Source organism: Megachile rotundata, chromosome 7 (genome assembly GCF_050947335.1).
Source record: "Megachile rotundata isolate GNS110a chromosome 7, iyMegRotu1, whole genome shotgun sequence".
NCBI classification, from domain to species: domain Eukaryota; kingdom Metazoa; phylum Arthropoda; class Insecta; order Hymenoptera; family Megachilidae; genus Megachile; species Megachile rotundata.
In genome coordinates, this window is record NC_134989.1 from 6,172,687 (window position 1) to 6,190,126 (window position 17,440).

At 27.8% G+C, this 17,440-nt stretch overlaps 2 protein-coding genes across 4 annotated transcripts; one reads left to right on the forward strand and one right to left on the reverse strand.

Moving 5' to 3' along the window:
- The first annotated feature begins 93 nt into the window (after positions 1 to 93).
- Positions 94 to 12,481, forward strand: LOC100879619 (cytochrome P450 4c3). 2 transcript variants are annotated; one of them, XM_012283982.2, is made up of 9 exons: positions 96 to 257; positions 456 to 554; positions 8,651 to 8,848; positions 9,922 to 10,107; positions 10,679 to 10,748; positions 10,822 to 10,948; positions 11,377 to 11,613; positions 11,823 to 11,985; positions 12,085 to 12,481. In XM_012283982.2, the coding sequence occupies exons 3-9, from the start codon at positions 8,665 to 8,667 to the stop codon at positions 12,471 to 12,473; spliced, it is 1,356 nt and encodes a 451-aa protein (XP_012139372.2). In that variant the 5' UTR covers positions 96 to 257; positions 456 to 554; positions 8,651 to 8,664; the 3' UTR covers positions 12,474 to 12,481. The 2 variants fall into 2 exon arrangements, with proteins under 2 accessions (XP_003699552.3, XP_012139372.2); XM_003699504.3 differs by having other exon boundaries at positions 94 to 554.
- Positions 12,482 to 13,040: 559 nt separating this feature from the next.
- On the reverse strand, positions 13,041 to 14,570 carry Idi (Isopentenyl-diphosphate delta isomerase). 2 transcript variants are annotated; one of them, XM_012283944.2, is made up of 3 exons: positions 14,366 to 14,570; positions 13,879 to 14,302; positions 13,041 to 13,797 (listed from the first exon to the last, which is right to left on the reverse strand). In XM_012283944.2, exons 2-3 carry the CDS (start codon positions 14,152 to 14,154, stop codon positions 13,339 to 13,341), a joined length of 735 nt encoding a protein of 244 aa, XP_012139334.1. In that variant the 5' UTR covers positions 14,155 to 14,302; positions 14,366 to 14,570; the 3' UTR covers positions 13,041 to 13,338. The 2 variants fall into 2 exon arrangements, with proteins under 2 accessions (XP_012139334.1, XP_003699534.1); XM_003699486.3 differs by having other exon boundaries at positions 13,879 to 14,570.
- Between the last annotated feature and the right edge of the window lie 2,870 nt (positions 14,571 to 17,440).

Genomic DNA, 17,440 nt, shown 5'->3' on the forward strand with positions numbered 1-17,440 from the left:
TATTGGTGAAGGAGTTAGCCACTGCCATGCTGTTGTAGTACACCGAACATTCAGTAGTATATAAGGGCGACTGTTTCGTACGGATTCGCATAACCGGGGGAGTCATTCCATAACACGCGTTCAACACAACGGCGCATCCTCGTTTTCTGATCGTTAACTTTGTCAAAATGGACCGTTAGAACCCTCCTTACAAATCTTTAAATTTCGCCCACGTTCCTCCTGTTCGAACTCCAGCCAGTTCGCGGATCACAGAAATTGTGAGTCCGATAAAAATATCGAGGGATTAAATTTTATCGCAAGATTTTTGCACAAATAAATAGTAATTTTATTTGGAGGATGTAACGATGTATAAAGTAACGAATTAAGAGTTCTTCTTGCGATGTTCATCATGGAAGGATCCTGGGTCACGTTAGTTCTGTCGTCGTTTTTAATGACGATCGTTTTGCTGTTACTAGTGCGACGAGGAAAATTTCTGTATGCTTTGAGGAAGGTGCCTTATCCTCCTGCTTTACCTATCATTGGGAATGCGTATCAATTATGTTGCAGTCCAGAAGGTAAGCAATATAATCAAATATCAAATTCAGACGAAATAGCTTTTGACAAAGAAATACTGTAAGATTAAAAATTCTATTCTGTAAACACACGCGTGTTTGCATGGGGCGACATTTCTCTCAGATTGTAAGTATTTAAGAAAAATGAAAGTCGAAAGAGTTTTACTGTTTTTAGAAACAATGTGGTGGTTAGAGTACACAGATTTCTTGTGTTTGTAATATTTTTTTTTAGAAACAAAGGGGACAAAATGTTCATTTTAGCATAGTTGTATATTTGTCTTTGTACCAAGAATATTTTTTTTAATATAATTTTATATTTTTCTTTATACCAGGAATATTTTTCTTAATATAATTATATATTTTTCTTTATAACAAGAAATTCTTTTTCATATAATTGCATATTTTTCTTTGTATCAAAATATTTTTCTTAATATAATTGCATTTTTTTTTCTTCAGTAAATTCTTCAGAATATTGTCCGTAAAAAAGTATGAGAGTGTAGTGTTAAAGGACATTGTCCTTTGTATATTTCAAACGCAAAAGTGAAACATTTTATACATATAAGAGTTTTAAATACCTTTTGAACTATCATCTGATTATGTGATCTTAGTATATTTTTTTTGTGTTAATTTACAAATTCGATTCGTGTAAACAAAAATATTCTGTATTAAAAAAAAGGTAGACATATGTACAACTTTTTTTTGAATTACATTTTTGAATGAATTTGAGACTCTCTGTTTTTAAAAAGTATAAAAATATAATGTTAAAAAATAATTCATTAAATATTTCTATTTTTTGTATGAAATATCTAGGTTTTAAATTTAAAATGTTTCATGCATCATTCTTAATAATTTCTTAACATTACATTCATCTTTCAGAACTGTATTTTAATTTATGTAACATTGTACTTCTTTTCATACCTTTTTTAGTATTTTTCTAGTTGTTCTGGTATTTTCCTTTTAGTTTTTTACTTCAATTTTTAATATTGTAGTCTATGAATGCAACATACTCCAATATTTTTATTAGACTATTAATTTACACTATTTTTATACATTATTTGTTATACACTAATTTTTAAGCCTTAATATTTACAAACACTATAATATTTTGTAAGCTTAATGTTCTTTGATTCTTGTACAGAAAAATATGCAATCTCATTTAAAAAATGAAAAGTTACCTATAATTCTCGAAAAATATTGCAAACATTGAAAATTTCATCTTGTCATGTTGATAAAAAAGAGTAGTAAAATTTCTTTCTACAACAGTTTTATCAAATATTTACCTTTCGCGAAAGAAATGCTAATTCGTAATATCGTAAACACACAGTACATTAAAATATTTTCAGAATGATTCAGCCCAATTTTGTTTGTTAACTCCTTGCCGAGTAAAGTGATATCAAATCGTAATACACATGTATAGCAGAGATAAACAAATGTATTACTTTGAATCAATTATTCAGATAATTATTCTAACAGATTAATTCATTTGATGATTATTTTGATAACAGAAATTGTTCTGATAAACGAATTTTAGTTGAATGATTATTCTAATAAATTAATTTGGTAATTAATCAACTAATTTGAATAAAAATTAGGCATAAAACGAAATCGTTATTTGCGAACAATGAATTATAATTTTCTGAAAATAATTTGTTCAGTCTAAACAAGAGATAACAAATACATAATACGTTTATTTACGCAATTTATATAATTATTATTCAAAGCTTGTTGGAATAGTGTCTATTTATGGTGCACTCTAAAAGATCGCAACACAAGAATATATTGTACATAATATTTGAGCATGTTCAATTTAACTTTATGTACACAATATTATAATATTTCTACATACACAAGAGACTAGAAATAATATTTTTACGTACGCAAGAATATTCACCATAAGTTACAAAAAATATGGTAGAAGCAGTAAAAATTATAATCCAGTTTATAAATTTTTGACAAAAGGAAACTTTATTGCACTATAAAATTTACAGCAAATAAACATGCAATCTTTATAATTAAATACTACTTAATCATTGTAATTTTTCAATAACTATTTATATTAAATATGAAATATATTTGTATTAGATTTACAGTTTTTATCTAACTCTATCATTTAATTTCGTGTTTCTCATATTTGAACTTTTGAAGGAAATTGAACAAAAGTTAATTTGCAGTTCTATTATCTTGGAAACACGTGTTGTCGACATACAATATTTATCTATTATTAACAGTATTTCTTACATATAAAACTATGTAACATATTGGAAGTCATTTGATTTTGATTATAAATTATTTAGAATCCAACAAAACAATCTAATAATTTAATTAATATATTTGTAACGTTTCTATTACATATTGTAGAACTACATAACACATGACAAAATTTTTAATACACATACTTATAAATTATTTAAAATTTACCAAAAAAATCTCTTAATCAACATATTTGTAACATTACTCAGATTTTAGCAAGAAAAATTAACTATGTACATTTCGTAATGATTTTTCAACATTACATTAAAAGTTGTGTTATTACAGTTGTTTATTTTGAAATATGCTGATATTCTATTTTAATATTACGTTTATTTTAAATTGCTCAACGTTACGAAAACTTGTCCAAAAATATAAGTAGACGAGATATTGCTATAAGACATTCGTCAGATCGAATGTATGTAATTCTTGTATATTTATTTTCCACGCTCGGACAAAATAGCGATAACCTCGGATGTACTTAAATTTGTACAAGTAATCGTACAAAAATGTGCACCGATATTGAGAGCAGACGTTCGTAGTTGAGATCGAATAAAAAAAGTAGACAATACAAGTTGTAGTTTGTGTAAGAACTTCGTTTCAGGGTGTCAATGTTATTTAACTATTATGTATTTCACATTGAAATTGATTTATGGATGTAGCAGGATAAAATGATACTTTACATTAAAATTGATACTATTTCTATATATCAATTTCTCGTTAAAATTGATTTATAAAAATAGTGATTTAATAATTAGTAATTTTAACGTGAAATTGATTTGTAGAAATAGTGGCATAAAATGTTTATTATTTTAAACAACACTCTGGTTAAAAACGATGTAACGCGTCTTTTAATAGAAACGATGGAGAATTGATTGATTGCAGTCAATTTTATGAAACCTTCGCTGTTATTTTGTAGAAATTCTAACTTTTGACGTCAGCCATTTAATTATGAATAATTACAGTGCAGTTCTGTATCGAATGTAATTCAAATTTATTATGAAATTATTGTGGAATTATTATTAAATTATTGGGAAATTATTGAGAAATTATTGGAAAATTACTGAGAAATTATTCAGAAATTATTGAGAAATTATCAAGAAATTATCGAGAAATTATTATGAAATTATTGCAAAATTATTTCAAAATTATTGTGAAATTATTTTAAAATTGTTATGGACTTATTGTGGAATTATGATGAAGTTAGTCTGAAATTATTATGAAATTTATTAAAAGAAATCTCCTTGTATACTCATTTTAAATGTTACACAATATGGCCGCTAAAATCAGCCATTAAACTATTCGAATTATTGTTTATGCAACAACAATTGCACTTATCGATTAAAAGACCCCATTACGACCACGAAACATTAGATCGAAAAAAAATAAATACTACTGTCCAAAAAAAGTGTTAGTAACAATCCTATTTTATCAATTTCTCACAGTTCATAAAAATCAATTGAACGAATCCTAGATAAAAATTTCTTGTATCCGTAGATATTGACATAGAAACTAAACTCAAATAATCATGTACTACATCGAAAAATTGTCGACTCCTATCTAAAAATGCTCCAAAATGACCCAGACCTTTGCACAAAAATTATCTTCAGCGATGAAGCTCATTTTTGGTCAAACATCTACGTCAACGAATAGAATTATCGAATTTAGGGCGAAAGAGAAACTAATTCAGCATTAATTCAACACTAAGTCAGTGAGTAGCTCAGAAATGATTCAGCAACACTTTAGTGCATTCTAAAAAATAATTGTTTGATTTAATTCAGGTCTAAAAGTATGATTAGATTCTATTTTTTTGAAAACGTGGAAGAAGTCATATTTATCGTCGATATGGAACAATGATAAAGATATCGAATAAAGATAAAGTAATCGCTATGGCACAAATTGAATAATATAGATTTGAACAAGGTGTGACATGCCATATATCGCGTATACATTGACGTCATTGAAATAAAAGTTTGATGGTTTTGTTCTTTTGAAAAACGATAGTATTAATTTGATTTACGATCAATTCTCTTTATAGAATTTTTTATGGAATGTTAATGTGCGAGTTTAAACTAAACAAATTAAACTCACAAATTAAACTAAAAAATTATATTATTTGCATTGCTAAAAATGTCAAATTATCATCTGTACGGTCATCGGTCTATAAATAAGTCACATCTATGAGAAAGTTGTGAAAAATTGAATATCTTCAGTATTTATGAAATGAAATTGTGGACGTCATTTAAACAACGTAACTTAAACAACGTAAATAGTATCATACATTCCTTAAATTAAAATAAATAGTTTTATGATAATACAACTTGTTTTATTTTGTATGTCAAGTTTTATTGTTTTTATTAAAGGACTCTATACTTCTAAACTTTTATAAGTAACAATAATAAAAACGCAACAATGAATTTTCTATTTAAGATATTTATTAAAATAAAAACTATATGACATTTGCAAGTTTGGAATATTCTGAAAAGGTGAAATAAGAAGTTGTAATTAAAAAAAAAACGAAAAATTTTGTAATAATTTCATTCAGTATGAATATTTGCAATTTATGTTTTGTACAAAATACAAAAATTTCATATTATTTTATGCAACATATTTGCAACATGATATAACGTATTAAATATGTTGAAAAACATGTTTAAGAAATTTACTACAAGTATATATTATAAAAACAACAAAAAATGATAAGGAAAACTAATTGTAATTAGTGAAATTAAAGATCAGTTTAATTTGAAATAGTGATTAAGAATTGCGTATACCAATAATTGACAGACAACTATTTTCTCTACTATTTTTTAATACAATTTGAATTCTAATTTGCAATCTTTTGTTATTCATAGCATAATAGCAATCTTAATAATATATTCCTTTGTTATATAAAACCTTCAATAGATGTCAAAAGACATTCATTGCATTTTTATTCAATTCATCAATTAAAGAAAACATATTCATATGTTGAAATTCATAAGCATGTAATGCTGAACATGTAATGTTAAAACATACATGTATATTTAAAAAAAAATATATTTAACGTGTAATTTTAATGAATCCTTACTTATGCGTGCGTTAGTGACCAGTGCAGTACCAAAATCACGACAGCTTAACCCAAATAGATAAACGCATTAACTATGGCAATGAAAGTTAATTCCGTGATAAGAGCAAGTTCGAAATTATGTCATACACTGTTGCCATTATTTACAAAAATGAGCTTTTGTTAATTGCTGTGTTTATTTTAGACAAAATCAAATATTAGGAATATCGGAATTTTTGAAATTTTGCAACTCTGGAATTTTGGGATTTTGAAACATTGAAACTTTGAAATTTTGGAATTTTGGAATTTTAGAACATTGAAACTTTGAAATTTTGGAATTTTGGAATTTTGAAACTTTGGAACTTTGAAACATTGAAACTTTGAAATTTTGGAATTTTGGAATTTTGGAACTTTGGAACATTGAAACTTTGAAATTTTGGAATTTTTAAACTTTGGGACTTTGGAACTTTGGAACATTGAAACTTTGAAATTTTGGAATTTTTAAACTTTGGGACTTTGGAACTTTAAAACATTGAAACTTTGAAATTTTGGAATTTTGAAACTTTGGAACTTTGAAACATTGAAACTTTGGAACTTTGAAACATTGAAACTTTGAAATTTTGGAATTTTGGAATTTTGGAATTTTAGAATTTTGGAATTTTGGAACTTCGGAACATTGAAACTTTGAAATTTTGGAATTTTGGAATTTTGGAACTTTGGAACATTGAAACTTTGAAATTTTTGAATTTTAGAATTTTGGAATTTTGTAATTTTGGAACTTTGGAATTTCGAAACATTGAAACTTTGAAATTTTTGAATTTTAGAATTTTTGAATTTTGGAATTTTGGAATTTTGGAATTTTGGAACTTTTGAATTTTTGAATTTTGAAATTTTGGAACTTTAAAGTTTTGGTATTTTATGTCACGAGACTTAGAAATTTTGCAATTTAAAAATTTTAAAGATTTTCTTAAATTTGGAATTTTGGAGTATTTATACCTTGGAATTTTGGCAGCTTGAAACTTTAAACATGCAAAATTTAGAAATTTAAAATTCCAGAATTCTAAAATACTAGGATTTCTTCATTTTTGCGATTTTGAGCTTTTTGAGGAATTTTTCAATTTTTGAACAATGAGACTGAGATTTATAATTAAAAAATCCACAATAAACCCATCAATAAAAAATATTCATTGAATCCCTCTTTATATATTTATTTGACTAAATGATTAATCCAGTTCTAACTACCATTTAAAAATAAATTTTTCATAACAATAAATCAAATACCAAAATGTCAACAACAAATTCCAATTTTTGAAATATTACACCTCGAAAACTTGATAGAACGCCATTACAACTCCACTTAGGACACTACAATTAAATAATCAAAAACCATTTATAAAAATACATTTTCATAATCATTTTGAACCATTTTTAATGATCAAAAATAAATTGGTAGTGGAAGAATAAAAATTTTTACAAACATACGTATTTATGTAGAATCTGTATATTGTTTACAGAAAAATGATTTACTAATTTTACAAAGTTTCAAATTTTCAAGTTTTTAAATTCCATTATCTTTTCTATTCTAAATTTTATAAATATTCAGGTTTCCATATTTTGCAAATTTGACAAATTTTTAGATTTCCATATTTAAACATTTTGAATTATAATTACAATAATAATAATTCGACGTTAGTTCAATTATAAATAATAACGTTCCTAACACATGTGCTGGCAGAGTTTGCTACTCCCTACAGATAAAACTTGATATTCTGGAAGAAGTTCACCTTGATTGTTGGGTACATTAAAGGCAAATGAAACTGCACGAATGTATGTACAAAAGAATGGGGGTAAACAAAAAGAAGAAAGAGATTTATCCATCTCAGCCCTATCAAATGTTGAAGATAATTATTATTATCTCACGCGTAACGAAACGGAAAAAGAAAAGGAGGTCGAGGTCGTTCGTGGCCTGAATAACGTTCTGGCAACTTGTAACTGCATGCAATCACGTGCGAATTTCTTTTTTTAAATAAACTACCAATCAAATTCGAAGGTTTTAAGAAACTTTTCGAGGAATAACAGTTTCGATTAAAACACCAACTATTTGCACAGTTCATTATAAAAGTTCATTATTATGTGTATGACACGTTTTATATAGATATTTAATAAATTTATTTAATGCTATAATTAAAACTGTTAGTTACAATTTATATTAATACAACTCAAACTAAATTTTTTAGTTTCAAATTCTTGAGTTTCAGGTTTTTAAATTTTCAAATTTCCAAGGATGTAAATTTGCGAACCTTCAAATTGTTATGTTTGTAAATTTTCACATTTTTATTTTTCCAAATTTTCGGATTTTCGAGTTTTCACGTTTTAGAAACTTTTAGGTTTTCATATAACACATATTTTACAAATTTTCAGGTTTTCATATTTTATAACTGTTACAAACTTTGAAGTCTCATAATTTACAAATTGTCACATTCTCACATTTTTATAGTTTACTAATTATACAAAGTTTCAAATTTGATAAATTTTTAAAATTTCATATTTTGCAAATTTTCTAAATTTTCAGGTTTTCATATTTTGCAAATTTGATAAATTTTTAGATTTCCATATTTATACATTTCACAAATTTTCAAATCTCCAGTTATACAAATTTCTAATCTTTCAACTTTGCAAATTTTCAGATTTCCAAATTTTCAAACCCCAATTTACCCAAATTCACTATTTTTCTGAAGTAGTAACACTGAAGGTGTTAAGTTTGAATAAAAAGTTATCGGTTTGTTATTCTTTGTATGTATTTTAGAAGCATTCAAGAAAATGATAAAATGGGGGAGAGAACTGGGAGATATACATCTAATTTGGGTTGGAATGCGTCCATTCATTTTTCTTTACAACGCAGAAGCAATACAACCATTGTTAAGCAGCAGCATTCACATAGACAAAAGTTTAGAATATAAGTATTTGCGACCCTGGCTTGGTACAGGGTTAGTGACTAGCAGTGGTAAGTACCTCAAATATTTTCTAATGTATATTATACATAATATTACATACTTTATGAATAATATAAATAATGTTAGATATTTAAATATAATGAAAATTTTGAAAAAATCATCTTACTTTACATTGTTTTTTTATTACATGAAATTCTAAAATCTTAATACTTAAAATTCTTGTGTCACATGAAATTAAAGATTACAAATTCCAAAAATTTTTATATTTCTAATCGTCTAAATTCTCAAGTTTCCAAACTTCTGAATATCCTCATTTTCAAGTTTTCAAATTCCTCAAATTTTTTAGTTTTTCAAATTTCAAATTTCATAAATTCTCTACATTCCCAAACTCTTAAATTCTCAAGTTTCCTTCCTGAGGTTTAAACCTTTCAAGTATTCAAATTTTGTAGACTCTAAATTTCTAAACTTCCAAATTTTCAAATTTACAAAGCCAAAAATTTGTGGAATTTTTAAATATCTAAAATTTCGAGTTTTCAAATTCCAAATTGTTCTCCTACATTTTTAAAGTTTCAAATTTTCAAATTTCGAAATCTCTGAATTCACCAAATTTCCAAATCTCTAAGTTCACCAAATTTTCATAGTTTCAAGTTCTTTAGTTTCTAAATTTTTTAATTTTTAAATTTCTATATGACCAAATTCTCAAATCCCCGAAACCCAATCTTCAAATTTTTAAGATTCTAAATCACCAAATCCTTAAATCCTGAAATTCCACAATTTCTAGTTTTCTAAATTTTCAAATATACAAATCCAAAAACTCAATAAATTTCCAAATTGTGAAGCTCCCAAACTTCCAACTACCCAAATTTCTAAACATCTAAAATTCTAAATTCCTAAATATATACATATCCAAATATTAGATTTCCAATTCCCTAAATCCACAAAACGACCAAATTTCTAAACTTCTGTCTTAACAATTATAAATCAAAAAATTCCTTCATCACAAATAAGTAATGGTGTATTCTTTTCCCTGTACCGCCATTTTCCTATCAGAAGCTCACCATCTTCTCCAACACAGAAATACAATCACATATGTCAATAAAATGAACTAGATATTTTTTTATAGGCAATAAATGGCACTTTCGACGAAAATTGCTTACGCCAACCTTTCATAGCGGTCTTCTAGAAGTATATTTAAAAACAACAATCAGAGAAGCCGAAATATTAATATCCTGTTTGAAGAAAGAAATTGATAAACCTGCGTTTGACATTGTTCCATACATTAAACGAGCAACATTGGATATAATATGTGGTAAAATTTGTCCTTGTTTTACATAATATTTATATCATTATTCTATTTTTTGTATAATATTATCCATATTGTTAAATATAGACGCAACGAAAATTTATGCAAATTTTGAGTTAGTTCAAAAGTGTTAGTTCAAAATTTTGACTGCATTTAAATTATTATCTCCTAATTGGTATGAATTTACATGAATTGCGCAGTAAAATTCATTTTTATTATGAAACAGAAAACTAAACTGCGATATAATGAAAATTCAGCTAACATTCGAAATGCTATAAAAAAATATTTCTAAATTTGTGTAAAAAAAGTGCGTTATGAATTATTGGTGTTAGTTAGTACTAACAACTTATATAATAAATACTTTTATTATAAAGGAAATTCAAATTTCGTTGATAAAATCTACCAGTCGAACATAATTTTTGAAACGCTCTGTAGCGACTAAAATGATAATTATACATAAGTATGTATGCACAAAAAACTAATACATACACAAAAAAGCTGTATCTTAATTTATGTATAAATTCGATTCGCCATTCATGCAAAAAACTATTTTCAATAATTTTATCTGATATTACAGACAGTTCCATGGGATGTAATGTCAACGCACAAACAAATTTTAAAAACGAATATGTGCAGGCTGTGAATACGTAAATATATAATTATTTTTTAGAAATAATATTTCAATTTTTATTACTGTAACATACGTAATATTTCTTCTAGACTAGCTTCTATCTCGCAAAGGAGATTTTTGAACGTTTGGATGTCTCTTGATCCCATCTTTAAATTAACTTCATGGGGTCAAAAGCACGATCATGTACTTCGTGTCACTCATGAATTCGTTAATAAAGTAAGTACGATGTCGAACATTCTATGATGAAATTATTCAGAAATATTACTTTCAATGACTTAATCTTCATATAAGTCAACAACAGTCTTTTGAGTAATTTCTAGAAGAATTTGTAACTTATTTCTTATTTATTTACGAAGCACTACTGTAGATTCACTTATTTCTTTTTTAAATAATATCTTTGATACTATTGTATTTTTCTACGTCTTTTTAAATAATTTTTTAACAAACAACAAGCGATAATTGAAATCTTCCGAAGATTATTCAAATGGACGACCTTGATGTCATTGGATATCAATCCTTTAAAATGCATATTTATTCAATTTGATTTAAGTAGAATATTAATTTAGACGGAAATTTAAAGAGTGGTAAATAACTTAATGTCTGCTTGACAATTAGCGCTAAGTTATTTATTGTTATTGTAATAGATAATTGCAGAAAGAAAAGAAGAGTGGAAAGCTAAAAAATATGAAAACTGTAACGTACAATTTAACAAACATCGAGCTCTGCTAGATCTGTTATTAGAATTATCGCAAGATGGTAAAGTGCTCACCGATGATGATATTCGCGATGAAGTTAACACGTTTATGTTCGCGGGTCATGACACTACGGCGAATAGTGTATCCTGGATTTTATATGTACTTGGTCGGCACCCTCAATATCAGGTAATACAATTTTTTATCATACATCAAAGTATCATCATAAGTATCTAATATATGCAGTCATTCAACACAGATTTTTAAATTTAGTTTTAATAATAGTACATATAAAGTATCCACAAAAAGAAAATTAAAAAACTTATCACATTGAAAATGAAAAAGATCTAATATAAAATTATAGTTACAATACTATTTATCTCATTTTGTTATTTCAGGAAAAGATTCTTAATGAGTATTATGAAGTAACAAAAGAAAAAAAGTTAACTTTAGATCTGTTAAGTAAGCTAACATGGTTAGAAGCATGTATAAAAGAATGCTGGAGGATTTATCCAGTAGTTCCACTCATTGCAAGACAAATCTATCATCCTATTACCATTTGTAAGTATAATACACATAGTATGAATTTGTTTGTATAACTACTAAAAAAGAAAGAGAATTTTTTATTACTTTTATGACACAATATTAAATTTATTTTAGTGGGTCACAATATTCCAATAGGATCTACAGTTGTTGTCAATTCGTTTTTACTTCATCGTGATCCTCGGTATTTTCCTGATCCAGATGCATATAAACCAGAGAGATTTTTGCCTAATGGTCTAAAATATCCTTCTTATGCTTTTCTTCCCTTCAGTGCAGGTTCTCGTAACTGCATAGGCTCAAAATATGCCATAATGATGGTAAAAGTTCTTAGCCTCTTTGTATTAAAAAATTTCCATGTGATATCTTTAGATGCTGAAGATCAACTTCGTTTTATCAGCGAATTAGTATTACATAATGCTAATGGACTTCGGTTAAAAATTACACCACGAAAACAAGAAACCGATGTAATCATTTTGCAATGTATGCATTCAAATAAAAAATGTTAAAATAACAAGCCATTGATTTCTTTTGCCTACCAATTTGAGTTAACCAGATGATTAATCAAATTGAATATAAGTGTAATTAAGAGGGAAACAGGAAAAAGTACTTACTCCTATCCCATTCTCTCTATCACAGAAAAGGAAGTGACGTTTGACCCTTGATCAGAGTCTATTTACAATGAAAATAATACTAAACAAAAATATTTTATGGTATTTTATATATTTTTAGTATTCTTTATTTTCGTCAATCATAAATACATGTGTTAAAAAAATAAGTGAGGAAGAATTAAATAACACATATCCTCTTAATATTAAAAGACTACTATAATATGCTATCAATGCTCAAATATATTTTCTGTTTATATATTATAAACATAGATACATATGTTCAATAAATAAACAAAGATATATTTCTTTTATAAAAGCAACTGCTAAACGGATTTCGAATGTAATAAACAGGTACATAAGGAAATAAAAAATTATGTAATTACAAGTTAATGTAACTTTGGTATCTAGATATACAAACCACGTATACTTCCTTACCTGTACATATAATTACAATAAAAAGAATGATTTAAAAATATTTCATTCATCTTTTATTTCATAATTATAAAATTGGTTTTCATGTGACACATCTTCTTACTTTGTATGTACACTATATTATGTTAATAAATAAAGTGTATTTATATGACTTATCAAATTTACATTTTATTTCAAAACCTTTATATTCTAGTTTTTTTATTATTATGCATTAGTTCTATAATTACCAGCCATAAAATATTTTTGACACATATAATCAAATAATATAAAACATAAATTTACAAAACTTTATTTAATTTTGTCACATTTGCTTTTAAAATTTATAAAAATTTCATATGAATCTTTGTATCGTATTATGATCCTGTATTTTTTCTAAAGTATATAAATTATCCCACCAAAGTGGCAATTTATGATTAAGAATTAATTCAAACCAAGGACTTAATGGAGAATTAATACTTTTTACAAACTGATTAATGTCGGATTGTGATACCCAATGAAGTTCACTAATTTCATCTGGATTCGGATTTAATGTGATGTTATCTTTTTGCATAAACAGCACATAATCTATTTCGTGCTCACCCCAACATCCACTCACTGCATGATAATGAATTCTTGTTAGATACAGAAAATCTGATAAATGAATTTGTGACAAAGGGATTCCTAATTCATAATTAAGCCTTCTTCGTGCTGCCCTACGTATTCCAATTGCATCCTGTTCTTCTGTTTCTTCAGGAATTTCAGATAAGGGATGACTACAACACGTATTTGTATAATGGTTTGGAAATGTTATCTATAAAGAACATTATTTAGTATTAATCTAATATACTTTATTTAACAAATATGATGCTTTTTATATATCAATGATGCTTACCTTACTAGCAGATCGCTTTTGAAGTAGTAATTCTCCTTTACCATTAAACAAAAACACACTGAATGCCCTATGAAGAGGAACTTGTCCATCTGCATTAACCGTATGACAATCTCGCTTGGTAGCTTCACCAAGAGGTTTATCTAACGCATCCACCAAAATGCAACGTTCCTCTAAAGCAGCTTGCTGCAGAGGAGCTGCTTGCATGCTCCCAAAATTTTTTATCGAAGATTTTATATGACATGCAGCAGAACATACACTTTTTATTATTTTAGCCATCACAATAATATACTGTCTTGAAATATTTTTCAAAATTTAAAAATACCATACATATACAATATTTTTTTAATGTATATGATGCAATATACACATACAATAAATTAACGAAAAGAACGATTTCACAGCGATGTCAAGTTCAATCAAAAGTCTGCAAAGAACTTTCTTCTTAGAAAGCGCAACCAGATACTTTAAACGTACGCACAACACTAACCTTTAAAACTTGACGTCACGAGATGTTCTTATGAATATACAATTTGAACGTACAATATTTTGACCTGCAATAAATCTTATCTATATATGCATCAACATTTTTTATTCCTTTTCTTACATACATTTTAAAATTGAACTACTGAAATAGAATCTGTATTGAATAATTATATGTAACCAATGATCGGCGAAGAATGGGAATAATATATAAAAAAAATTGCGTATATGGTCGCTACACGTGTTAGAACTGAAAATTGAAAACTGAAAAACTTGAAAATTGAAATTTGGAAATTTGAGGTTTTAGTAATTTAAGAAATTTGGAAATTATAGAATCAGAGAACTGTTAAATTTAGGTATTTTCAAATTTAGTAATGTGGGAATTTGCAAATCTGTTATTTCAAAACTTGGGAATTTATGGGTTTAGAAATTTAGAATCGATCTTTATGAATAATGTTATAGCAGTTTGAAAGCATTTTGGAAGTCTCATTTTTATATGTATTTCAAAATTAATATTTCCGCGCGCAATAAAAAAAGGTATATTTGGTGCCATTTAGCAGTAGAGTGCGAAACTATCGGGACAAAAAGTAACTTTTTGTCGCGAAACAGGACATTTTTACGTTGCACAACATTAGAAAAATGGTCAAATTGTGATATCAGAAATTTATATTTGAAAATTGAAAATGCATCATTTTATTGATTTTTGGAGACTCGGAAAAAAATTGTACTATTTTTATATAGTTCCCCATCTTACCGACGGCATTTATTCATGTGTGTAGAGTGTAGAGGTTTGGGATCGTTTTTGGTAAGGGCGACAATATCGTATACTGTAACTAGGTCTGTTTGATTGAGGCGCTCCGCGCCTAATCTAACAATGTTGAGCGAGCGAGAAAATTTCACACTAAAGCAAAAATAGTCAACCGTGTCATCCGGTTGAATTGGTTGAGTGGTGCAAGAGAAAAGCGTGGACAAAAAAGTTGAAAAGTCAAATATATAAGCTGGAGCAAATTCAATTTTGCATTAAAATCTACGAGGATATGATTTTTCGGTAATTATTCCTCCGTGGCATGCGCGGGCGGCGCGTAAGAGGAATATACACGACAATGAGTATGCAAAATTGTTAATTACTCACTTTCTGAGCACAGTTTATGAACTTTTATGATTAAAGAATGATCAGCAATGCATTATTTACATGGTTCGATCATAAAAGTTCATAAATAATGTTCGGGTAATGAGTAATTAATTATTTTGTGTCAGCATTGCGATACGAACATGAGCCGCCTATGTCAATTCTACTGCACATGCAAAGCGCAATATTTCGGCACTTTGACAAAGTAGTATGGTTCCTGAGGCATTTAGAAACAAATTTCTATTAGGGTTTGATGTGTTTTGATGCCTAATAAAGCCAGAAAATCAATTTTTGTAGAATTCGGTCCAAAAAGATACAGGTGGCGTCATCTAGCGGCGAGCGACGGAACTACGAAAAACTAAAATTTCAATTTTCTTGAAAACTAGCGAATTTTAAGTACTTCTGAGGGTCACAAATCAATCTCTGACCTCTCTGGAACCTATATGATGCCACAAGAATCTCCTAAAAGCGCTAGAAAAGAAAATTGAAAAATAGTCCGAAACATGGACTAAAAAATTGGCGTCCATCTAGCGGTGAAAGTGGGAACTACGAAAACATAAAAATGCGATTTTCTCGAAAATTAGCGTACTTTGAGTCCTTCCGAGGCTCAAAAAGTGTTATGTGATCGCATTAGAAGCAAAATAATGCAACAAAAGCTTCCTAAAGGCTTTAACAAAGAAAATAAAAAAAATGTCATTTTATGGAGAAAATTTGTGGCGCCATCTGACGGCGAAACCGCGAACTAAACTGAAAAACGTCCGAACACGCGTTAAGGAAAAATATAAAAAGTAATATTTCGCAACTTTGACGACGTAGTATGCTTCTTTAGACATTTTAAAGCAATTTTTGTTGAATAAGCTATTCATTTTTTTGCCTATTGAGCCCAGAAAATCAATTTTTATTTAACCCCTTAACGCGTGTTCGGATATACGTTTTTCAGTTTAGTTCGCGGTTTCGCCGCCAGATGGCGGCACCTGTATCTTTTTGGACCGAATTCGACAAAAATTGATTTTCTGGCTTTTTTTAGGCATCAAAACGCATCAAACCCTAATAGAAATTTGTTTCTAAATGCCTCAGGAACCATACTACGTCGACAAAGTGCGGAAAATTTCGGTTAAAATTTTTTTTTTCTATATCCATCTGTATGTACTTACATACGCATGTGCATGCAAAATTTGACGAGAATTGGTTGAGTGGTGCAAAAGAAAAACGCGGACAAAGAAGTTGCAAAGTCAAGTATAAGTGTTTCGCTCGCCTTCGGCTCGCTCGCTCAAATATACATATTGTCAACAAGAAAATATTATTTGGAATATGTATACCGCGAATCTGAAAGTGTAAATTATATGTTTAAACCAGTTTCTTCATTATACTGTGCATTATCGGTAATGTAGGATATGACATAAGAATTGTAAACAGTTTTTTTACGAATCACCAAAAACCGTTTTCTCAAATACAAAAAGGAGTTATTTGCAAAATTTTATTGGAACTGAAGCATGACGATTTTCCACAGTTTCTTGTTCAGCTTACTGTTTCATTTCTCTGACATCACGAATCTTATAGAACAATTTTCAATCATTAACAAAACTTAAAAATGCCTTGTATCACAACAGAAAGGAATTTTTTGCGTTGATAATTTTACGCTTTTCCGTTAGCTGGCGCATGTGATACTATTTTCTGATTGCGCGTTCGAAAATAGAAATGTTCAAATGCACGTAAGGATGAGGTCTCCAGAACGTTCTCAACGTTTTAATTAATTACATCACAATGAACTATTGTTTTGTATGTCATTTCTATATATTAAACCGCTATGGTACTTTCGTTATAAATGTAAATTTCAGTTAGAAAAATCGTAAAGTTATCTTCTGATGTTGTTGTTAGAATCATCTGTCTAAACTGTAAAATGCGTAATAAAACAGCTGGCTTTTAAAACTAAGCATGTACTCACAAATATTT

Bases quoted from the DNA above. Each gene is read 5' to 3' on its own strand.
- LOC100879619 (XM_003699504.3), top strand. From the start codon at position 380: ATGTTCATCATGGAAGGATCCTGGGTCACGTTAGTTCTGTCGTCGTTT. The intron at 10,108-10,678 runs GTAAAATTTGTC...CTGATATTACAG, and splicing joins AACATTGGATATAATATGTG to ACAGTTCCATGGGATGTAAT. The intron at 11,614-11,822 runs GTAATACAATTT...TTGTTATTTCAG, and splicing joins GTCGGCACCCTCAATATCAG to GAAAAGATTCTTAATGAGTA.
- Idi (XM_012283944.2), bottom strand. From the start codon at position 14,154: ATGGCTAAAATAATAAAAAGTGTATGTTCTGCTGCATGTCATATAAAA. The intron at 13,798-13,878 runs GTAAGCATCATT...TGTTCTTTATAG, and splicing joins AAAAGCGATCTGCTAGTAAG to ATAACATTTCCAAACCATTA.